The sequence below is a fragment of the Amaranthus tricolor genome, chromosome 16 (assembly GCF_026212465.1).
Source record: "Amaranthus tricolor cultivar Red isolate AtriRed21 chromosome 16, ASM2621246v1, whole genome shotgun sequence".
NCBI classification, from domain to species: Eukaryota; Viridiplantae; Streptophyta; class Magnoliopsida; order Caryophyllales; family Amaranthaceae; genus Amaranthus; species Amaranthus tricolor.
The window spans coordinates 10,106,765-10,131,248 of record NC_080062.1 but is presented as its reverse complement, the minus strand read 5'-3'; the positions used below and the strand labels follow the sequence as shown (position 1 = coordinate 10,131,248).

The 24,484-nt window shown below is 34.2% G+C and overlaps 2 protein-coding genes across 2 annotated transcripts; both read left to right on the top strand.

The window, feature by feature from the left end:
- The first annotated feature begins 1,151 nt into the window (after positions 1–1,151).
- On the top strand, positions 1,152–15,384 carry LOC130802664 (mRNA-decapping enzyme subunit 2-like). Its single transcript, XM_057666673.1, has 8 exons — positions 1,152–1,310; positions 4,696–4,847; positions 5,110–5,237; positions 6,822–6,917; positions 8,456–8,608; positions 13,119–13,222; positions 13,303–13,370; positions 14,979–15,384. Exons 1-8 carry the CDS (start codon positions 1,228–1,230, stop codon positions 15,185–15,187), a joined length of 993 nt encoding a protein of 330 aa, XP_057522656.1. The 5' UTR covers positions 1,152–1,227; the 3' UTR covers positions 15,188–15,384.
- Positions 15,385–17,891: 2,507 nt separating this feature from the next.
- Positions 17,892–19,569, top strand: LOC130802524 (serine/threonine-protein phosphatase 7 long form homolog). The gene is made up of 7 exons (XM_057666538.1): positions 17,892–17,954; positions 18,063–18,161; positions 18,219–18,344; positions 18,566–18,633; positions 18,690–18,984; positions 19,098–19,262; positions 19,336–19,569. Exons 1-7 carry the CDS (start codon positions 17,892–17,894, stop codon positions 19,567–19,569), a joined length of 1,050 nt encoding a protein of 349 aa, XP_057522521.1.
- The last annotated feature ends 4,915 nt before the right edge of the window (positions 19,570–24,484 follow it).

Genomic DNA, 24,484 nt, shown 5'->3' with positions numbered 1-24,484 from the left:
GTTGTTTTCTTAACTTGAACGACCATTTTGCGATCCTCTTCTTACAGTCAACTTTTGTGAAACTGGTTTGACTTCTACAGTTGGCATGGATTCCTTAATTGGGTTGCCTAATGTAGATAAAGGGACAAAAAAAATGAAATTTTAGATAAAATGTACACATCTATCCCCCCCTATGAACAACATCAGTTTGACGCATTTGCAAAGCATCTTCTTCTTCGGTCTCCACTAACTTTTCTTAATCCCTCTTTCATAAATATTCTAGGAACCAAGTAATTTAACCCCTCTATCAGTTTGTTGTTAATGTATTTCTCAGCCAAATGCATTACATAATTGAAACAATATCAAAAGGAAATAATCTACCCATTATCAAGATAAGCAACCCCTTGTTTTTCTTCTACAAATTTATCACATACCAATGATGAAATGTCACATTATTATCCATAATCAACAAAATCAACAATCAAACACGTTAAATAATAGTCAAATTCAAAAAAAAATGATTGATTTATACAGATTTGGAAATAAAATCATAAACAAACAAGGAAAAGAAGAGGATCGAAATTTATCTTCTATGGCTAATCAGATAAAGAGTCTCTTTTCACTGCAGAAAAATTAGTGAGTGAAATCTTCAATTTGATGGAAAACTAGAGTAGTTAGAGTTATCGCTCGATGAAGATGAGAGTTCCTTGAAGGAAATAATGTCACAGATGAAATTATAGTCATAATCAAACATTAGAGAAGAAACAAACAATTTTAAAATTATTCGGTAATAGGTCATAGAAACTTTAAAAGTTAATGGGATATAAAGTTTAAACCTTTAAAAAGTAAAATGTTTAAAAAGCAAAGAAGTGAATGTTATTTTTTTTTTGGAAAAATTGAATTAATAATTTAACCTTTCACTCATTCGCTATGAATAATTCCACTTTTGGATTATTTTCTAATAATCCAGCCTTTGTGATAAATTTTCCCACAACATACCGTATTACTAATAATAAGTAATAACAAGGTATGTTGCTAGCAAATTAAAATAAAGATTGAATTATTCACAGCGAACTAGAGGCAAATGTTGAATTAGTAAAAAATAATTTAAAGATTGAATTATTTACAAGTCAAAGGTATATCTTTAACAGCAAATAATCCATAAAACAAAATTAAAAAAAAAGGTAAATGCCCGGCAAATTAGCTTTTGAGCACCTCTCGGAAACACAGGTGACAGCTTGACAGGGAATGATGTCAGGGCTTCATAGATGTTCAAGTGCTCCATTGAAGAACGGCCTTCCTCCTCAAGAGCTTCTCGATGATCTCTGCAGGTTTCATCATCATCATCTTCTTCTTCTTCTTCTTCTTCTTCTTCTTCTTCTTCTTCTTCTTCTTCTTCTTTATCTCTCCCTAATTTCCGTGAAATTTTTTACCTTGTTTAGCGTGTTCCGTCTTCGATTCGGAGTATTCTACTGAATTGAAATTACTCTAATCAAAACTCTTCTTACTTTCAGTTGAATCTAATAAAGTGTTGTAAAACATTTTTTGTTGTAATTTCAATTGTGTTATTTATAGCTGTATAGTACAATTTGAGTTTTACATGGGTAATTGATCGTAACTCTTGTAAATATTTGCTCTTTTATCTCAAATGAATATTGTTTACCATTTTATTTTTCTTTTCCATTCAGATAATGTTTTTGATTATTTGAATTTGGTTTCTGATCTGCCAAGTTATTATCATGTTTATGAAGATCAGAGTTTTTATATTTTTTGTTATTCGTATTCATAGCAGCTGTACTATAAAATTTAGGCTTGGAAATCCTAATGCTAGGTTTAGATAATGATTTAGGAAGTTGAAGAAAAGAGGGGAAGGGAAGGTTGGAAGGAAAAGGATAGGGAGGTAATTACGAGGGAAGTTCTCTGGTTTGTTAAGGAGCTAAGTGGAAAGGAAGGGAAATAATATTTTTCTTCCAAATCTTTTCACTTGTAGAAGATTTAGTTGTTATATTTTTGAGCTTACTGCGACCTAGACTTCAATTTTTGTTTCAAAAATGCCTTTACCTCTTGCTCAAAAGATAGATCTTATTCAGAGTTGAAGGTAAGAGACAAGCATTTCCATATGGTATTTTCCATTTTGAAGTTGTCAATCAAATGGTATTGATGGAGATCCAACAAAGATGATGAGGGATAAAGAGATGGGTTTGTCGGTGCTTGGTTTGGTTGAGTGGACATGGTGTAATTTTGGTAAATTAGGGACCCGTAGCATTGAGTGGTCAATATAATTTTCTTTGATTTCCCACCATGGAATTATAGTAAATTGTTTACACTTTCCCTTGCAAGCTCATGCTTGTGCATATGGTTTGTCGCAATTTTCATGCGGGATCACCACCACAATTTTTATTAGAGCAAGGTGGTGGATCTAAAACTAGACCAAGTGATATAAAGAAGGAACTCATAGTGATAGTTTGGTTAGACGTGGACAAAATGTAGACCAATATTACACTATCTTGAGACCAAATAAATATGATTTTGAGATGGATGATATCGGTCCAAATTCAGCCCCTAGAAAATCAGTTTACATCAATTTCAAAAATTGAAGAATGAAAAAACTACACGCAACAAGATCGTGAATCGGTTTAGAGTCGGCCATGTATAGATCCGATCATGAACGATCTAAAAAGATCCAATTTACTTGATTTTCAAACATCAAAATGATAACAAAAAATCAAAATTTACCAAGCACGAAAAAAGAAAGTAGTTTCGATAAAAATGATGAGTATGGTACCTGTTTGTCTAATTGCAACTTCTTTGTTTATTTTGGGGGTTTCTCACCAAATCCATAAAACAATGGAGGGAAAAAAGAGCAAATGATAGTCACAGGAAGCCACAAAGAAGTTGTTGTCGAAGACGAGGACTGCATCAACTATGGTAAAACAAAGGATTTAATCTCATCATTATCACACACCAAAGACCTCGATGCAAGCCTTGTTGATAAGCAACTTTCGTGCATTGTCACTTTGATTTTTGGGGTGGCACAAATTGTGATAGCTGGGGAAAATGGAACTCCGCATGGGGAACTTAAATGTGATACAATGGAGGAGAAAAGATTTGGAAGAATAGGTGAGGAATAAAGAAGGAAAGAGGAAGAAGAAGGTGTGCGTCCAAATAGAGCCTGAAAGGTGTGAAACCTAAAGGATTGAACGAGGGGATTGGGAAAGGTTGTATTAAAAATTTGTAAGTTTTTTCTTTCTGATATTTTAATCTACAACAAACAATATATGGTAGGTGCAGCTGAACTTAAACTGACCCCTTCTTGAACCAGCCCTTGAATTGGTCATTTGAGGGACATTTTTGTTGAGCTGGACTGCTAGTGTTTGTTGTACTATAATGGAAACAACTTTTCCATGGGAGGTGTTTTCTTATTTTCGCTCATCCAAGGTTTGAACTTTAAAAGCATGTACCATCCTAGTATAAACAACCCAACTAACATGTGCAAAATTTGGGCATAATGATTGTTGGAAATTATTGGGAGGATTTGCAAAGTGAGGTAGAAATTGATCCTTTCTTATCTTAGCTCAAAAAGAATGTTGAAAACAACAAATGTTAAGCAATAATATTGCGGCTCGAAGTATTGCAACATCTAGTTACTTATTAGAGTAGTTATGAACCTGCTTATGCGATCAATGCGGATAGTTTTACGCTTATCACAACCTTTATTATGGTCGAAATTATTTTGAATATCTTTACAATGTAGTTGTGCTGCTGTCTATATTTTTGCAATATGCATAGGAAGGATATAGTCTTTTGAATTAGGAGCAAATGGTTGTTCACCTATTTCCAACACTCTTCCTTAATTTTGTTTCATCAATTAAAGGGCATGCATAAGACTTGCTAACTTTGCTCAATATTTGATTCAGTGGAAGAGGGAGACTCGTCTTATTGTTAGTGAAGGGTTACCTCGTGGCTCATTGAGTAGTTCAGGAAAGCATGGAATTGTTTGATGATCCTAGCTGAGAGATTAAGAAAAATTCACTAAACCTTCAGATAATTAGATTTTATGTATAGATGTAAAACTCTCTGTGAGTAGGATATACATGGTATGATGATGATCTAAATGTAAAACTCTAGTTAATTTCATGTTACGTTGTACTTAAGTTGCATATATAAATTTAGCGTTTTCTAACTAAAAGTTGTAGCATTTGATAGTTCTTGGAGCTCAAGATGTCATTGGAAGTGGTTCCATGATAATTTCAGCTCCTGAATTTCAAATGTGTATTAGGGTACAAAATCTCTATATAATTGTTGTATCTACCTAGCTACTTGCATGTGACAGTTTGAGAGCAACACCTTGTTATTAAGTTATATTGATTTCTAGTTTGTGAAATAAGGAATCAATTGTTGCAAATATAAATTTCTTTATTTGTTATGAACTATAGGGAAATGCATTATATTGTGAAAATTCAACACTCTGATTGATGATTATTTACGGTGGATAGAATAATTATTTATGATTACTTGCCATTTGTGCTTGAATCATTTTTAATGAAAAAGTCTAAGATCGTGATATTTAAACCCTATCGTAGTATGGAGAATATTGTTTTTAATATCTCCGTATATACACTATTACCTGGTTGTTAATCATCATTTTAGTTTTCTTTTCAGTGTCTACACTTCTTGCCTTATTTCTCATCTCATATCCTTTTATTTTTTGTGCAGTCGCTTTGTCTTGAATGTTCCAAAGGAAGATCAACAATCATTTGAGAGAATCTTGTTTTTGGTTGAGTACGCGCATTGGTTCTATGAGGATAATACAGTTGAGAAGAATCCATCTTTGAAATCGTTTTCCCTTAAGGAATTTACTTCTTTAAGTATCCTTAAATTATTTAATCTTTGTGCTCATTATGCAAATGTTTATCTTATTCACTGCATGTTTGCATAATTCTGGATGTTCTATGCATGAATATTATGACATTTCTTACTTATGATTGGAGACTTGCTTGTTGTATATATCAGTTTCGAGATTTAAGTAAATTGAACAAAACTTCAATAGTATTCTTTTTATTTTTTTATTTTTTAAGGGTAGAGGGTTTTCTTTAGTTGTGCTGGTTTCTTTTCCTTAAAATTCTCTAGTGTTTAACAGTTGCGAGGTATTGAAACCCTATGTTCCACACATTGATGATATATTCAAGGACTTCAAGTCATACAAAGTTCGGGTTCCCGTCACTGGAGCAATCATTTTGGACCAAACTTATGAAAGGGTAATGTCCTTGATATGTCATTCGCATTATGCTTAAAAGATACCATATTTATAGCTCCCTTGTTTTAGCTTTTGATAATCTTGATTTTTTTGTTGTACCATATACCATAGTTCGCTTCTTTCTTTTTATTTTCTTCCTTGTAACTAATTGTTAATGTGCTCTTCCATAAGCTTTTAAAATAACATATTAACAATACAGTTCCTAGAATACGCTTATTTTTTTTAGCCTTGTACGTATAGAGTGGCTAAGTTGCTTGACAAGCATAATTTTAAGGCTCGTCTTTGGGTGGCGATTTTGGTTTATTCCTATATGGCTTACTGGAGCTTATCAATTATTATACCTTATTTAAAATTAAATGACTTTATTTGAAATAATTGGCTCATCTTTGGGTGTTATTTGGCATTGAGTGGTTGTAACTTAAATTTTATGTCCTCATGCCTATGAGTGACGTGCCCTTGGTACATTATCTAAATTTAATATATTTCTCACTCAAATATTGTTTTAAATGTTGGGTATGATAGACTGAACACTGAAGTGTCATGGTTGTTATTTGATAAGGATTTGCTGTAGTTTTGGTGTAGCAATGTAGAATGTGATAGTAGCAGCAGAATAACAGATAGAATTTTTAATGTAATAGCAAATTTATGTTAATGAAACTGTGTTGATGTAAACTAAATGATACCATAAACGAGATAGTGTTTCTAAACTTTTGGAAGGCTTGCACTCTTCTAAGTGAGTTAGGAACTCAATACAAGATATTTTGTGATATCCTTTCTCTTTCCTCCTCCTCCTCCTCCTCCTCTGTCTATACTACTTTTCACTACTAGCTTATTTCCAAGCTAATTGCTTACTAGATAATTACTATAGTATTCTCAATAATTCCTATATTAACCACAAATGTGATGTACTACAATGAGTTGTAAATGTAATATACTCCCTCTGTCCCTTTTAATTTACACCACTTTTCATTTTAGTTTGTCTCACTGATTTTGCACCCTTTTTCAGAAATGGTCCTATTTTTTCTTTTAGTTTCATCCACAAACTTATTATATTCAATCTTAACCAATCATTTCTATCGTTCACTTGTTTTTGTTTTATTCTCCAACTCAACTCTGCTTTCCTCTAAAATCCAAACATATTGCAATAGGTGCAATATGAGAGAGGCATAGAGGGGGTATAATTTTTCAATCAATTGTTCACGGTAAATAATCTACTTGTAATAATGAAAAATTGATCAACTTTGGAATTACATCCTTATGTAAGCTACCAAGGTACTTTATTAATTGATTGTTGGTACTTGGTACTCTGATAATGTGCTATCACCTGTATGACAAGACTTCTTGTCTTATGATTACAGATTACCTTTCATAAGTGTTGTGTCATTGCGTGGTATGGTGGTGTAAGTTGCAAGTTTCTAGAGATTGTTGCTTATTTTATGATAGATCAATGTATTTTCTCTTATTAACACTGTGATACTAATATAAGTGAAGCCTAACCATCCCTTTTTGTCTTGTAATATTTGTCTTGCACTTGGCTCTTTTTGTATTATATGTAAATTTAACAAGTGCATTATTGCTTCCGTAGTGCATTTTGGTTAAAGGGTGGAAAGGAACCAGCTGGAGTTTTCCACGAGGAAAAAAGAGTAAGGATGAGGAGGATCATGCATGTGCCGTGAGAGAAGTACGTCTTTCTTTTTTTCTTTTCTTATTTTTCCTTTTGCATTAGATGTGGATTATCCTAATTAATTAATATTCTAATTCTATGGAGTTGAATCTCTTAGTTGTGAAAAATAATAATGCAATTTTAAATTTCAATCTTGTTACTTTGATCCTGTTTTGAATTGCCATTAGTCAAAATCTACTCCAGGATCTTTTCTTGAGTTATTCTTGTGTGTTTTTTTAAGTCATGATGTAATTCTACAATTTCAAAACCTCCCTAGCTTTCCTTGATTAAATAATTTCGCCCAATTTAATCCTAAAGTCACAATTATTGTGCGAAAAATTCGCCGAGCCATCTCGTATTGGTCTATATGCAATGGTTTTGAAAACTAGTAATATTGATCAATTCATTAGTTTGAAAAACCGGTGATATGCTGACCGGTTCATCTAAAATTTGGAGTATCCGTAGCATTTTTGGGGTAGCGCTTGACTTTTTAATCTTTTTATTACAGAAAATTATGCACATTCACTATATATAATTTTTGTTTGATTTACAGGGTAAGCTGAGGGAAGGGGAGGGCTAGGTGATAATCGAACTCAGGATCTTGCTTGGGAAAAGCATTACTTGCTCCAACCGAGACAAGAGCCAATTTTCAATTCACTATATATTTGAATAATGAATTCCACTAAATTTTTTTTATTATTTTTTGTTTTTGAAAAAATTTCGAGTTTCAGAATTATTTTATAATAAAGGGTTTTTTTTAAGAAATATATGTACAAGTTCATGAAAATTATCTTTGCAAAATTTTACCATGTGAACTTAGTAGAAAATATTTTAAAAAAATTAATGTCAAAAAACTTAAAGGGAATAAGTAAATTTTTGGGTGATATTATTGAAATATATAGATTCAAAAATCATTGTTTGATGACAACTGTGACAGAATTCGTGATATGTGTTTTGTTGAGAATATACGATCTATGATGAACACTTTGGCTGCTTAAAAGTTTTATCCCTGTTCTTCAAGCTCGTATCCTCTAATGTACTTGGGATATGTTTTTTTATTGCCCAGGTACTGCACTAATATGTTTGTGTGCTCAATTTTAGGTTATGTGGCCCTTGTTGCATAAGTGGGATTCAAAACATTAAAATGGTGAATTGTAGTTCTTGTCCGAGGGAATTTCATTTTTATTATCATTTTTTTATATGTTAGATTTTGATTCTATTTAGAACATGCTCTTCCATAATGAACGAGAAATTTTTTTAAGCTTTGGGATCTTCACTTATTCCACATGGCATTTGAAGAAAAATGAATTTTGTGATGAGTAACTGCTCTTATGGTTTCTTCATTTGATTGTTACATATCTTCCTTGCATCTTCTCTCGGAATAATGGAAATAAAAAACGAATTTAAAAGAGGAACCAATAATAGAGGATACATAAAGCAGAAATGGATTTTTCTATTTTTGAAGGGGAAGGTGGATTGTGTCATTCTTTTCTTGTTTTGATGTGTGGTTGAGTGGATTGTGGTTTCATGGTTCAATATTTCTGTGTTGGCTACAGGTTCTGGAGGAAACGGGATTTGATGTGTCTGGACTTCTTTCCAAAGAAGAGTACATTGAAGTGATATTTGGGCAGCAGCGTGTGCGCCTTTATATAATTGCTGGTGTTACTGATGACACTGCCTTTGCTCCTCTTACTAAAAAGGAGATCAGTGTAGGATTTCTTTTCTCCTTTTATGTTTGAGTCAATTTATTTTCATGCTTTTGCAGGGAAAATTCTTGCTCTCCTGGCACCTCTGAAAAATGTCATGCCTCCTTCCCTCCACCCCCTAATCTTCAAGTTTTTAATCTTTTGGATATTTAAGTGGGACTTGATTAAAAATAGATAATTAAGACTTGGAATATTTCATGTCATGTCTTTGTTCGATAATAGATGTGAATACATAGAAATTATAGAAGAAAGTAACAAATATGTCCTTGTTTTATTAAAGGTGAAATAACCTATACATATAAACACAAGTCTCAAGTTCTTCCCTAGGACATTTTTCATGATACTAAGAGGTTCTCAAGTTTCATTCTATCCCCAAATAAACAAGAATTGTTTTCAATTTTCACCCTAACTCTAAAGTCGCAAAGGCCACCCCCAAAGTCCCTTGAAACGAACACTCTTAGGAGTGATGTCTCCCCATAACATAGCTTGTAATGGCTTTTGTTTTCAACGTTGTGCAGAACCCGCTATGTACGCTCTGATAGAAAATCATAAAGTTACAACTATAATAATCTGTTACTTACGTATTAGCCATTAAAATATTTTTTTATGTATTAGGTTCTAAAAGGTCTAATATAAACTTTATTTAAAATATATGTTCTAGAAAACTTGAATCACTATATTAAAATGAATGTATTTTCAAGTTAACCATTTTAATTTCCACGAAAATAGTCGTCTCGTACACTACGAGGTGGAAACCGCAATTGCAATGGCATGTAATTTTCTTTAATCGCTTTTAAGTCTAAGAGAACAAACCTAAATTAGGAGCATAAGGTTTTACTTTTGATCCTAATAAGTACAAACCTCAACTAGAAGCATAAGGTTTTGAAAATTTCTCAAATGAGACAATCTCACTGTGAGATCATCTCTATGAAATTGACCCAATTTATATTTATTGTCTCACTTGTAACGTTAAAGTGATCATGACCAATTATGACCTTAAAGTGGAGTTTTAAAGTAATCACTTATAACTTGAAAGTGATCACTTATGATCTTTAAGAGATAGCAAAGAAATGAAATAATTATAGGTCCCTTTCATGGTGAGATAGTCTCATACAAGAGTTGTTGTAGGATTTGTTTTTTGCCTAATAAGTAGGACAATGCGTATGACTTAACTTTTTATTATATTATGAGATAATCTTTGATTTGTTTTGGACCTTGTATATTATAAACGCATATATTTCTTTCGTTTTTTTCTTATTCGTTTTACTTCTTGTTTTTTAATAAGGGGCTTATCAATGAAGTTGAATTGAAATCCTTCTTTTAGCTTGTTCAACGTTATTGGTTTAATAAGCTTAGCTTTTAAACCTTTTTGTTTAAGGTTAAAAGAATCGTTTTATAAAGAATTTAAATTTCTAACTATTTTCACTTTCCCCTTCTATTGTTGCAATTATCGAAAAACGATTATATTGAAAAGATTAATTTCGTTTCAGAGTGACGGAGATATTGGGATCAAATTTACATCACATGAATTACTTTAGGTGGTTGAAATGGAGAGACATGGCTGTCATACTAAGATTAAAGGAAAAATTCTATATTAAACCTACTATATGTGTCAAAATGTTGGAATTTTAGACATTATTATAATTGGAAGACGGAATTTGTTGATATGTATATGCTAAGATGAATGAGAGGGCCCATCCTTAAGGGTAGAATTTAAGGATGAATCCGAATGAGGACATAAGAAATTGCCGAGTTCAGTTCTTCAAGACAAGATCAAAGATAATTGTTTGCATTGGTTTGGTGTGCAAGCAACATTGTATTACTCTTATTCCACTAAGGGCATGCTTGGATTGGGTGTAAATACTTAGGGGTAAAAAAGTCAAAGTAAGAAAACGTAGTTGTTAAATGAGAAATTAGTGAAATTTGATTGTTGTAGAGGTGGGAGAATGGTTGCAATATAATGTAAAAAGAAGGGAGCTCTCAATTTTATGGGGTAAATATTTACCCTAGGGGAGGATGGGGGAATGTATTACCTCCATAATAGGGGAAATCATCTTCTTTTCCCTTCATTATTTTTATTTCATGCTTATTTTAACGTCTTTACAACTATCTCACCTACTTCAAATGCATCTCAATTTGCTTTTATTTCACTAGTTTGACTTTATTTCCCCCCTTGAATATTAAATCCCAATCTAAGCATGCCTTAAGTGGATCCCACCTAGGCGGAGTTTAGGGGTTCTGATATATGCAACCTTACTTTTCTATTGATAAAGAGGTAGTTGATTGACCTTTGATTTCAAATATCATTTGCAACTTCATATGATTAAGAAGAAAATATGATTTAATAAACCATTATCTAAAGTCCATTGTAATCCAAAATCAACAAAATTTTATCTTTGGCTCTATCGAGAATGATTCGGTCAAGTACAAAGAACTTCATTTATTATGAAAATGAAAGTTTAGAATTTTAGGGATCTTAGAGGAAGAAATGTGGATAATGATGACTTAGATGACAAGAGTGAATAATGATTTGAGGATGGAAATATATGGAGAAGAAGAATATGTGTGGACGAATTGATTTTCTTCACTTACATATAGTGTAAGTTATGGTCCAATGGAGAATTCACATATTGGTACAACCAATCACATATTGATTTGTTTTAGTTTATGTAGGCTTTATCATTGTTGTAGTGGTGGAATAATTGCCTATGTGGAAGTCATTCACATTCTGTGAACGTACACATTATAGTAGACGTTTGAGGGATAAGTTATTGGAAAAATTTCCCAGAATAAGCCAACCTTTCGTCAATTTTTCTACAATAATCCTATCTTTTGATTAATCAGGAATAATCCCAACTTTAGAAGGTGTTAGCTAAGAATGCACTCAAGCGACTTATAACCAATACATACATGCTAGAACAACAAATTCTCATTCTCAATTGCAACTCAAAGCAACTATTTTTTAAGAGTTTAGCCATATTTGTATGATCAAAGCAACTATCTCTTTTTCTTCTTCTTGCTATAGAAAAATTGAAACTCAATTGGCTAAATTTCGTAGAAACTAGCGTCTTACAATTTTCTTAAGGTAAATCAATTACTTTGTCCCCTAATTATAAACGTCAGCAGGTTTCTACATGTCAAAGTTTCTACTCAAATTTTAGAAATTTCATTTTTCGATAATCTCCAAGAAAATACTAGAAAGAGTGAATAAAATATTATGCTTTTGATAAATTGGAGGTGTTAGTATTTTTCATGGAGAAAAAAAAATTAAATGGGAGAAGAATCTTTCAAAGCTACGTAATTTTTAGTGGAGAAGGTTGAAGAATCAGGTTTTATCGAAGGAGAAATAAAGATGATGGGAGTGGTAGAAGATAATATGCAATTGTAAAAATGTAACCTTCTACAACTAGTTAAAAAATACCAACAATATCACAGAAACATGACAACATATTAGGGATTATTTGTGGTTAATCATTGAGATTATTGTAGAAAAATCAAGAAAATATTGGATTATTGTGAGTAATTTTTCCTAAATTATTTTTTTTGTAGTTATCTGAACAATGAAGTGTGTAATGTGCTTTTTTCTGACATAGATCATGACATCGCATGATTGTTTTACTGTCCATCCACCTCATAGTGATTCATTTTCTTATTCTTTAGTTTCTCTCTTTTCCTAGTGTTCCTTTGAGTAGAGGCTTTTGGTCTATATTATTGGTGAGTTGTTGATGATACATCTTAAACCTTTTTCTTTTGTTTCAATCTCTTGGAAGCTAATGATGCTTAGGGGATTCTGCATCCTAGAAGCTTGCAATTGAAGTTCTAGTTTGATAATTCTGGTACTTAGACATATATTTGTGTGATGCTTCCTTTAGGATTATCAAATAGAATATACTTATATAATGGTTAGTAGACATTTGAGGAAGTCTATGATTCATCGAACATTTTTATAGCTTATCTTCTGAAATTCTCGGAATTTTTGGTGTAATACAGTGATAGTAGTAGTGGGTACAATGTGGCTCTTTGGATTTTTTTAGTTTGTGACATTCTAATTGTAACACCCCGCCCCAACGGACCACCAGTGACTACTCATGAAGACTGTAGACTAGCCCCACAAACCAACACAAGTCTTTCCAGCGCACTTTGGCCTCACTCGTGCGCACCCAGGAAAACTTCCCAGGAGGTCACCCATCCTAAGATTGCTCCACACCAAGCATGCTTAACTGTGGAGTTCTTAGCAAATGAGCTCCCATGAAAAGAAGATGCACCTTGTTGATATGAGTAGTCTATCAATCCCTTTTTTAAGCTAAATCTGGGGTATTACACTAATACTCTCAGCTGCCGTAATCCTCTCCATATCCCTTGAAAGTTACCCTTATGTATGTGGATTATTTGCCAAGACTACTAATAAATTGGAAAAGTCATCGATCTTGCACAAGAGTTGCTTTGGTTTATATATTTTGATGGAATTTAATGCCAAAATCTCACTGACTACAATTAATATTATTTACTCCAGGAAATTGCTTGGCAACGACTGAATGATCTCCAGCCTGCAAGTGATGATGTGATATCACATAGTGTCACGGGACTTAAGCTTTACATGGTTGCTCCATTTTTGAAGTGAGTTTTTTTTTTGTCTTTCTATTCTCATCCTATTTATCATGTGTGCCCTTTGTTCAGTGGATTTATATTCATTTCAGGTCATTAAAATCATGGATTTCAAAACATGCTCCTCCTGTTGCTTCAAAATCGGACTCTTCTCATAGAGGTGATTATTTATTCTCATTCTTGGCTTTCTTGCTGTTTTACTCATCAATGTACATAGAAGACAATCGGGATTAGGTGATGCAAACAGGTGCATGGAATGGTGTGTAGAAGGGTTTGTAGGATCTGGAGATTTAGTTATTTGTTGGGAACTGATTGATGGACCAGTTCATAGGATGTGGTTCGATGTTCAACTCTCTCTCTCTCTCACACACACACACACTCACTATGTTTGTGTATTTATAATTCAATACTGAACTGAAAGTTGAAGATGAGTATATTCCCTTTTCTGTTTTTAAAGAAAATGTGCCAGTGTGTGTTATCCATTACCAAACCGCAAATTGAAAATAAAAGTGTAACCCCTACGAAAATGCACCCATTTTTTGTTTTTAGAATTACCCCTTTTTATATTTTCACAAGGCCATTGCACCCCGACTTTTGATGCAAGTTTAGAATTCTTGGAAGCTGGCTGTTAAAATAAGTTGAGGCGCTTAAATATAATTGATGTAACACCTTAAGAGTTACATGCTTGGGATTAAAGGGAAAAATGGGTGCCGTAAGAAATAGGGTACAAATGATGGATGAATACAACAATTTCACTTTTTCTGCCTGACAATGTTTCCGTCAATCCTTTCTCATTTTTTGGACTTCATGGTCGAAAATCTGAGACTGATGAGTAGTGCCTTGTCTCGGTCTACTCATGCTGGAGTGCCTGGTCCATTTGCTGCTTTATGCATCTCTATATTCCTCATAGTGCATGTGAAGGATAGTAAGAGCCCAGTACAGACCCATAAGAGAGTTTTCGGCAGTCCAATTCTTCTGCTGGGTTTATGCATTAAAACTATCGACTGCACTACTATAGCTTTGGCATCTCTCATCTCATCATGAGAAAATTTTGGAAGGGTTGTTGGGATGTTAAGCCTCGTGATAGCTAATGAGTGGCTTTCTTGTTTTGTCATCTCTGATTTTAGTGTAACCACAAATGGATTCTCAATAACTCCTTATTTCGAATATTTTACAGAATGAATCACACTATAATCAGACCTGCCCAGAAAAATTCATTACGAAATGGACCGGACTCGACAAATGAGATCAGATTGAACCATAAAATAATAAATTCAGTTTAAATGACTTGATTTCAGGTGAAATGCATGGTCTAAAAAATCGCTCTTTGATATTTTCACCTTATAAAGGGGAATGGGTTGTGACTGAATCCATATGGATACTCGTCAGCATACAAAGCACTTCATTATGATTGTAATCAAACAACTCATTCTGTTAGTCTTCTATGCTATCTTGAAACAAAAGATTCCTTAATGCGAAAAAAATTATTGAAAGATGGAAGATGTCAAATTTGATATATTCTCTCATACACGAAAGAAGCCCAGGCCCCTGGTCTAATTTGGAATATTTAGCTAATCACCCTGAGGACAGTTGAGATATATAAAAGAAATTCTCGATGTCTACTACTTCACTGTCGCTTCTAAAAATTACTACCTAATGCCTGTTCTGTTCAGAAACTATATGTAAATTATACTTGTTAACACTCCTTTTTGTGAGATTTTTTTGGTCTGCTTAATGTTTCTGATACAACTTCATGTGTTTTGCTTAGGCTTCAGTGTTTGGAAGGCAAAAAATAGTTCTTTGGGAAGCAGCTCAACCTCGGTTGACAACCAGCATACGAAGCCTATATCCGATCCTCATGTTGCTGAAACTGGTCCCAGTCCTGTTGATGAAACTGGCCCTGGCAAAAGCTTTAGAAACTTCAGTTTTAATACGGGATCGATCATACAAGCCATGGAATCAGCATTTTCTTCTTGAATACCCATGGTCCGAATCTCAGAAGGCAGTTGTATATTATCTCTAGTGACGATGATAATCGAGTCAAGCACTGCACATGAATAGCTTAGTTAGTACTGCATCTGTACACTGTATTTATCAGGAGTTCAAGGTTGTAGGTACTTGTAGATTATGTATAGAATTCCTTCAGAGCAATCCAATGTTCAAATCTAATTAAAGCTTTCTGGATTCTTGTAACCTTGATAAAAAGGCTGGAATGGAAACTTGAAGATGATTCGGATCTTACTTGAATAGAAGTAGGCTTTGTCAATTTTTGATCTAACACTGACCCACTATTGGTGGGTTGTATTTCGAAAATTTGACTCGTAAAATCTGAAAAAGAAACGATTCGACTAAAGGTTGATCCAACTCAAATATAACTCGATCATAAATGACTCAATACGAAACTTGCATGTCTGACCGTTTAATTGGGTCTAATTAGTTGTGGTTCTATAATTATGAGGTATGAAGCTTAATAAGTAAAGCCTCCTATCCATCCAGCATATTGCGACCTCCTGAAAGCAGTAAGTTTTGCGAGAGACCGCCTTGCAGTGAGACTACTTATAGAAGAGTAGCCCAATTGGTCCAATTATAATTTTTTACAATACATGATAACAAAATTGATCATTTTAAGGTGGAATAATAAACTCGTTTAAGATTATAAGTTATAATTGATCATTATATATAAATGATGACTTATAATTTAGTAATGTAATCTTTACTTTAAGGTTGTAATTGATCGAAAATTTGAGGCAAATAAGCAAAAAAATATAAAAAGTCAAATAATAGTAAACTTTTGAAAATAATTCCCAAAGTAAGCAGTTTTTTCCCAAAGCCGCGGTGTAACACCCCGGCCTCTCGGACCGCTGGTGACTACTCATAGAGACTGTAGACTGACCCCACAAACCAACACAAGTCTTTCCAGCACACTTTGGCCTCACACGTGCGCACCCGGGAACACTTCCCAGGAGGTCACCCATCCTAAGATTGCTCCCCACCAAGCACGCTTAACTGTGGAGTTCTTAGCAAATGGGCTTCCTAGAAAAGAAGATGCACCTTGTTGATATCAATAGTCTATCAATCCTTTTTCAGGCTAAATCTGGGGTATTACACGTGGTTTGGATATATTCGCTGTTAGTAACAGCAAATAAGGACTGGAGGTCAAAAATAGTCAAAGAGTCTGTTGGCCATCACTAGCAGCGAACAAGGACTTTGACTATTTTTGACCTTCAGTCCTTGTTTGCTGTTAGTAACAGCGTACAGAGTCGAGCCTATATTAAGCAGAACCTCCTTCCTTCTTCATTTTCCTTCATTAAAACACCTTCAAACCTTCAAACCCTAAAACCCCAGTCGACTAATCCTCCTTTTTCCTCCGTTAAAACACCTTCAAACCTTCAATTAATCCCTCTCTCTCCCAATCAACACTAGTAAAGTGGTCTAGCAAATACTTGGAGTTGTCTAAGATATAAATTTCTTTGTTTTCTATTGTTATTTATACGAAAATTAGGATTTTATGTAATCTTCAATATTTGTTTCAAATGCAGGGCATTACTTGTTAAATCACTACTCATTTAGTTCAATTTAAGCTGATTAAGGTAATGTGTTAGTTATTTTGTAGTTATTTGTTCTTTTTTTTTTTATTATGGTTGAATAACTTTAGTTTTTTGATGTGGATTATGTATTGAATGTACTTGGTGGATTTTTTACTTAGTTATGTAATCACAACTTATTTGAATTAATAATTATGTACTTAGTTACTTGGTGATTATATTGACTTAGTTTTGTATATTGATTATATGTAGTTAATTTGTTTTGTATATTGAGTATATTTATTTTATTTGATTAGTTAATTAGTTTATGTAAATGTAGTTAAATAGTTATGTAAGTGTAGTTTATTAACTATGTATATTCGTGAATGTACTTGGTGATAAAGTTGATTTTGTATGTATTCATGTAGAAATGACATCATTTCGCGTGACTATTACATGTTTTTGGAATGGTTCCATTCGTACAAGTGGTAACAAGGTTACGTATGTTGGGGGTAAACGTAAATTGTGTGCATGCAGCTCGAACATGGATTTGAATGAGTTTAAGCTTCTTGTATGTTCTAAGATTGGAATTAGCACCACACGAAGTATTGTTAATTTAAGTTTTAAATACGACATGAGTGGTCAATTATTAGCTTTTCTTGTTGAGGATGATGATTCTACAGATGCTATGTGCATTCAAAGGTTACATCTATTCCCTCTTTAGAGTTATACGTAGAAGTTGTACCCCTAGGCAATCAAGTTGTGAATGTTACTTCAATCCTTCTCCTACGCCTATGCCTATTTTAACTTAAGAAACTCAAAATCCCTTTATTTCTTCCCCATCTTCTACTCCTTCCGATTCCCCTCCAACTCAAGTCTCAAATGATGCGATTGTTAATTTAGGAGAAAGTACTGAGTTTGTACTTTGGGATGATGGTAATGAGAGTAATGAGCTTGTTGATGATCCTTCTAAGGATGATATGGACGTGGATGAGGATGCCCTAGCTAATGATATGACCCTAGGCAACATTCCTACAATCGTTGCTCTTACACCTTATGCCCTATGTCAACCTCTGGATGAATATGTAGAGGACAACTCTTGAAGGACTTGGGTTTATGATACCACCTACACCAAAGATGGGGAGTTTGAAAAGGGTATGATATTTTATTGTAAGGAAGCTTTCTTGGAAGCTGTTAGAGTCTATCATATTCATAGGAATGTAGAGAATAGAACAGAGACTTCTAACCAAACTTCTTTATCATTGAAGTGTAAGAGGGGATTTTCTTGGAAACTAAGGGCTAGGCTAAATCTTTATTCAACCTCATAGTTTATTTCAAAGTACAATGGAAAGCATGGGAATTGTGTGTTGGGTAGTGACACTGTATTAGTTGGACATATTCTCTTGACGTCCTCTATCATCAACCATGTGATTAGAAATTGTGTTTCCAAAGACCCTTCGATTAATGTGTCTGTCGTTTGACAGATGGTGAAAGATCGATTTGAGATAGAGGTCACTTACAAGCTAGCATGGTGTGCTAAGCAACAAGCCCCATGGTCAATTTATGGTACATGGGAGGATTCATATTCTCTTCTTCCACGCTTTTTGAAAGTGTTGTAACAATCTAACCCGGGCACAGTAGTTGAGTGGTTCTTAAAGGAAGACAATGACGCGGGTGTGTATGTACGTCCTAATATTAGAACCTTTCAACGTGTCTTTTGGCCTTTAGACCTAGCATAGAGGGCTTTAAGTTTTGTAAACCTCTTATCGCCATTGATGGTACACACTTGTATGGTAAGTACCGTCATACCTTATTGACTGCGATTGTGCAGGATGGTGATAAGGGTATCTTTCCATCTGCGCTGGCGTCAAGAGACGCACACCTTTCATCTGCCTTTGAGTGAGGCCACTGTCACCCTATTAGATGTAGCAGTCCTGACATGGCTTCTCATTGAGGGTGCGACCCCCTAATGACGCAGTTCGAGGGAGCGATTTGAAGTGCACCTGCCTGGCACGTACATTCTTGGACCTGCCTGAGGGTGCTGATGAGGGCACTATTGAGAGATATGCAAAGGCGTATCTCTTGTATTTGATTGGTACTGTCTTGTTTACCAACAAGACTAGTAGTCAAGTACAAATTTTGTACTTGACGCTACTTGATGCGCCATGGAAGCGTATTGCAGGGTACAGTTGGGGGTCTGGTGCCCTTGCTTATCTATACAGGAGGCTATGCGCTGCCTCAAGGAAGAATGTGAAGGAGATCTCGGGGGCCATTGATTATTCTCGATCATTCTAAGTTTAAATTTTTATTTCTTTATATGTTCAAATTAATTACATTTACTGACTTATGTAAACATTCCATAGCTTTGGGCGTATGAGCATATTCTTAGTGTTGTTGCTCCACCACCTACTCCTGACCAAGATTTCCCGTACGGATCAAGATGGTCTTTTGCCCGGCGCACTAGGACTCATATTGGATCAAGCGTCGGTTTCTATTGGGATCAGTTGGATCATTTACGCGCTGACCAGGTAACTACTTCACTCTACACCCTTAGTTTTATCCCTAAGTAAAGTCATTTACTGACGTCTTATTAACTTTTAGTTTTGTTGGAACCCATATCCTGTTGAGACATATGTTGCCTTGCCTCAACACTCGGGGATACAGACTTGGGTGTGGAGAGCTTTTGTGCCACGGATATGCTTCAACATTGTCGAAGTACATCTACTCGAGTGCGTAATGCTCCAATTCGGGATGGTACTAGGCATCCCACCACCTTGCGACACTAAGGTAGAGTTGCACCTCACATCTCGTAAAGGTCAATCTCCTAAGGATTGAAGCGAGATCAACGGGCGCCACGTTGCCCTTTGGGATCACATACTGGAGCTACTAGCTCAGGGTGCACCGATCGATGCTGCTGGCGCATCTACCAGTGCTAATTACATGTCGTGGTTCATCTCCATCACTCGACGATGGATGGCACCACGAGGTTTCGTAGTTGCGTCCCAGACTCCCAGTATGCTTCTGCCGCACCAGTGATGACCCAATTCGTAAGTATCCTTTCATGTTTAGTTGGTTACAACTAGAACTTTCATAATATAATATTAACTTAATTAATATTTGATTGCAGGCACAAGGTGTGGCAGCGGTGATCCAATCGAGCCATGAGCAGCCCGTACGAGAGATTGCGCAGGGCATGCTCCTTGGCACGCAGTTCAAACACTTCATACCGGAAGTGGCTGAAGAGATTTCACCTGCTTTCGGCGACGTCCAAGTCTCGTCTCCTCCTCAGGACGTTCAGTTGGAGGAGGTGGACTTGTCCTACCCCGAACATGGTTCAGGGACCTCGCAGGCTGGGCCATCGTAATACCAATCACCTCCACTCCTCGAGCGACACACGAACTCCTCCTACTATCGTAGGAGGCGTAAGAGGGCATCATAGTTGGAGAGGGTGCAGGAGGAGGATGAGGATTATTATATATTTTGTAATACATTGAACATTTTTATATATTAAAAATTTGTAGGATTTCGACATATTGACATTTGTACACAGTTTGTAATGTATGTATATATATTAATCATTTTTATCATATTTTGAATATGAATCGAAGTTGATAAGCCTCATTAGTACATAGTTTCATCCATGCTCGGACTTTTGGCGAACAATCATCCATGCTCGGACTTGTTATGACTTATGTTGATGATTTTATTGCAAATAGACGATGCCGATAATTCAACATAGTTTCATTAATATTGATTACAAATACATCGTTCATTCATGGAATAAAACCATTACAACTTAAGAATGCTTATTAAACTTTTTCAATATCCTCTCGGTTTCTTTACTCCTACGTGCCTTATTAACTACTTCCCTTCTTAAGTTATGTATCTCGGTTCCAAGCTCCTCATTCTCTTTGTCGAGTTTAATAATGATGTCTTTTTTCCATTTGGTGCCCTCCGGATCAACCCACCTAAAGTAGGTGCATCCCAAATCTTCATTTTCGAATAGTGGACAGGCAACATATTGACGTCGGCTCCAATCACGACCGTATTCAACTTCATGACCACAATGACAGTACTCTTCCATTGAATGATTCTTTGATATATATAACTAAATTTAAATGAAAACATTAATTTGAAATTCATAAATAACTTAATATAAATATTATAAATGAATATATCAAAATAAACATAATTTACAAGAACATACCTGACCTTAACTTCAAAAGCAATAGGATGGATAGAATAGAACTAACAAGGGTGATGTATTTATAGATCTTCCCTCAACGGCTATATTTCAAAGCTATAACAACTAGTTTAAGCAAAAATAACAAAAACAAGTCAAAAAAAAAAAAAAAATCAAGGCTCAGTTCACTGTTAGTAACAGCAAACAAACTAGACCTGGTCAAACAAGGTCAAAGCTTTGTTCGCTGTTACTAACAGCGAACAGAGCTTTGACCTTGTTTGAGCAGGTTTTAGCTTTGTTCGCTGTTAGTAACAACGAACAAACTCTTTGTCTTTTTTGAACCCTCTGCCTTTGTTCGCTGTTACTAAGTACGAATATTTCAAACCTTAGGTCTAGGAAAAAACTGCTTATCTTGGGAAATAATTTCAGAACTTTACTATAATTCGAATTTTTTATATTTTTTTGCTTATTTGTTTCAAATTTTCTAATTGATCATTTTTAAACTTGTTAGTTATCAAGTTAAAGTTATCTGCTCTAATGATTTCATATAAAATTCATCACTTTACAGTCACAATTGACCATAAAAATGTCATAATTGATTCATATATGGCCCGTTTGGTTTATGGTACTAAATGGTGATGATGGAAATGATTTAATAGTGTAAAATTTTATCAAAAAGTTTCTAGTCATTATCATGGTGATAAAACTTTGATCACAAAGTTTTTTGTTTACAAATTTTTATTACCACCTAATACCACCTCTCCCAAAGATATTGGTAATGCATGGAATGAATTTTATGAAGAAAATGAGATGATTAAGTTGGATAAGCATGACAATCAAGTTAGCCAAGAGAATTTTTCATCCAAAATTACTCTAATTTTCATTTCAATTACTATCGTTTATTACCACCTACCAAACGTGCCGTTAAGGTTATATGCTCTAAGTTGAAAATGATCACATTAAAGTCAAAATTGATTACTTTTAGATCAAAATTAAAAATGGGTCAACCGTATGTGGTTGGTCTCACTATGGGAAATTCTTGTCTGATACTTTATGTCTTGACAGAACATCCTTAATATTAAGTTTGAGCCAACGTAGTGGTAAGCCAACGACCATTACTACAAAACTCTTACTTTATGCAATTTAATTGCAGTTGAGAATTATAAATACTAGCATTAGGGATGGTCATGGAGCGATCTGGAGCAGGTCTAGCCAAATCCGAATTTGGACCCATTTAATTTTGCAGCTAGCCTTATATGAGACCGTCTCACTATGACACGGGCCAATATAATTAGCCCATTTCTTTAATTGATTACTTTAAGATCGTAAGTGATCATTTTAAGGTTATAAGTAATCACTTTAAGATTATAAAAAGTGAATATTTTAATATTGTATATGATCATTTTAACGTTATAAGTGATCACTTTAAGACAAAAAATATATATTGGGCCAACCCAATAGAAATGTTCTCACCATGAGATCGTCTTATTTAAGAATTGGGTTAATTTTAATGATCCAGACCCTGATCCAAACCCTAAGGGTCCAAAATTTTTAGACCCAGACCTAGACCCGCTGGATCTAATGGGTCTAGGGTCTTTAATGGGTTCTTAGTGGGTATAAAAAGACTCTCTTTCACTTATCAAATTTGAGCCTTTTGTAATTCATTTTATTTTTCGTATTTTTGTCGTAAGGCACTTATTAGCGTATTTTACAAATATTTAATACTAACTTAAAATCTCTATTTAGATCAAAATGACAGCTGAATATAGATCCAATACCATTTTGATTAAGAAATAATAAGATAAGCTGCATATTATAGAGTATAAGACTTGCATCTTACGAACAAAAACCATAAACAAACAGAAATGAGAATCTCGTTTCTTCAAACTCAAGCAAGCTCCCATAGACTATTTCTGTGCACTCAGGGATGGCAACGGGTCGGATCTGGATCGGGTCCAGGTGGACTCGGATCCAGATTCGTTTTCAAGTGCAGGACCTAGATCCGGATCCGCGGGTCTAGATTTTCAAGACTCATATCCAGACCTGTGGATACTGCGGATCCAGTACCGGATCCGTGTCCAAAAGTATTTTTGCTTTTTTTGTAATTTTGGATTGTGTTGGAGATTGCGATAAAGCTATATCCATTGACTACATATATATATATATATATATATATATATATATATATATATATATATATATATATATATATATATATATATATATATATATATATATATATATATATATATATATATATATATATATATATATAATCGATCATCCAAAATAACATTATACGACTTAAAATTGTCTTAAAAGTATCCAACGAACATACTAAAGCTTTGTTTCTTACATAAATCAGAAATTAAAATGTACAGGTCAGGGGATGAGTAATGACTACTAATGAGTAATAAGAAAGGAGGAATGGGTTCACTTATCAAAAAATCAGCTCGACTTTATGAATTAAATAGCCCACACACCCAATATATTTAATGTTTATAAAAATAAAAATTGTCTTTCAGATCCACGGGTTTGAGTTCAGGTTTTTTTTAGATCTGAATTCGCGAAATCTTAACCGATCTGACGGGTCCATTTTTTTAGGACCCAGATCCGTGAGAACAGGTACTAATCCGCGGATTTAGGTTGGGTTCAATACCCATTGCCATCCCTACTCACCACTAGTCCATAAAATTTATATACTAATAAAATAAAAGAAATCTTGAACAAGGAGCATCCTTGTAATGCCCCCATAATAGGTCAATTTTCGAAAACACTTTTAATGAAAATCGTAAATCAAACTTAATTATGGGAGCGTTACCGCCACATCTATTCCTAATAAGGAATAAACGTAAGGCTAAACAAATATTATAAATAATTTTATACAATTTAACAACTAAACAATTTTTACAACTGGAAGTGATATTTAAACTAGGACATGACTTTAATAAAAACTAATTTCTAGGCGATCCTCACTTCAAGATCCCCACGTGATCAACAACCTGTAAAATAAGAATGCAAGAAAAAAAAAGGGAAAAACTCCTAAAATCAGGAAATTGAGTAATTCCATCTTCATCCCGTAAAACGATTAAGTTTGAAATAGTTTAAGAAATATAAATTATAATCGAGTTGAAAATAATTTTAGAAAATAATATATACCTGAGTTTAAAAAAAAATCAATTTGTGAAAATAATATATATAATATTGCATACCCAATTAATTTATTTGATATTTAATAATGGCAACACATATATCCAATTATTAATTTGAGGGAACAAGAACGCTAGTAGGCCGAAGCTTTACTCCTATACCTACTTCATCAAGAGGTCGTCACCCCACATAATTCATCAAGGCCAGCAGAGTAGTCTTAGATAACCCTAGTGTGTACACCCCTCCTACTTGGATCATAACAAATAGAAGGAAAACCAAACATCGTATCAAGTAGCAGAAATAATAACCTATCGTCAGTTATACTAACCAAACAGGGCAATCTGTTCATCACCCTTATACTTTGATCCAACAAACATAAGAGCTTCATTTTCCTCGTGTTACACTTTACGTGATTTA

What these genes read in the sequence shown, in the direction of transcription:
- LOC130802664 (XM_057666673.1), top strand. Translation starts at nt 1,228, where the DNA reads ATGATGTCAGGGCTTCATAGATGTTCAAGTGCTCCATTGAAGAACGGC. An exon ending in TAAGGAATTTACTTCTTTAA is followed by an intron (nt 4,848 to 5,109) that starts GTATCCTTAAAT and finishes AAAATTCTCTAG; the next exon opens with TGTTTAACAGTTGCGAGGTA. An exon ending in TGGACCAAACTTATGAAAGG is followed by an intron (nt 5,238 to 6,821) that starts GTAATGTCCTTG and finishes TTGCTTCCGTAG; the next exon opens with TGCATTTTGGTTAAAGGGTG.
- LOC130802524 (XM_057666538.1), top strand. Translation starts at nt 17,892, where the DNA reads ATGATATTTTATTGTAAGGAAGCTTTCTTGGAAGCTGTTAGAGTCTAT. An exon ending in GCGCTGCCTCAAGGAAGAAT is followed by an intron (nt 18,985 to 19,097) that starts GTGAAGGAGATC and finishes AACATTCCATAG; the next exon opens with CTTTGGGCGTATGAGCATAT. An exon ending in ATCATTTACGCGCTGACCAG is followed by an intron (nt 19,263 to 19,335) that starts GTAACTACTTCA and finishes ATTAACTTTTAG; the next exon opens with TTTTGTTGGAACCCATATCC.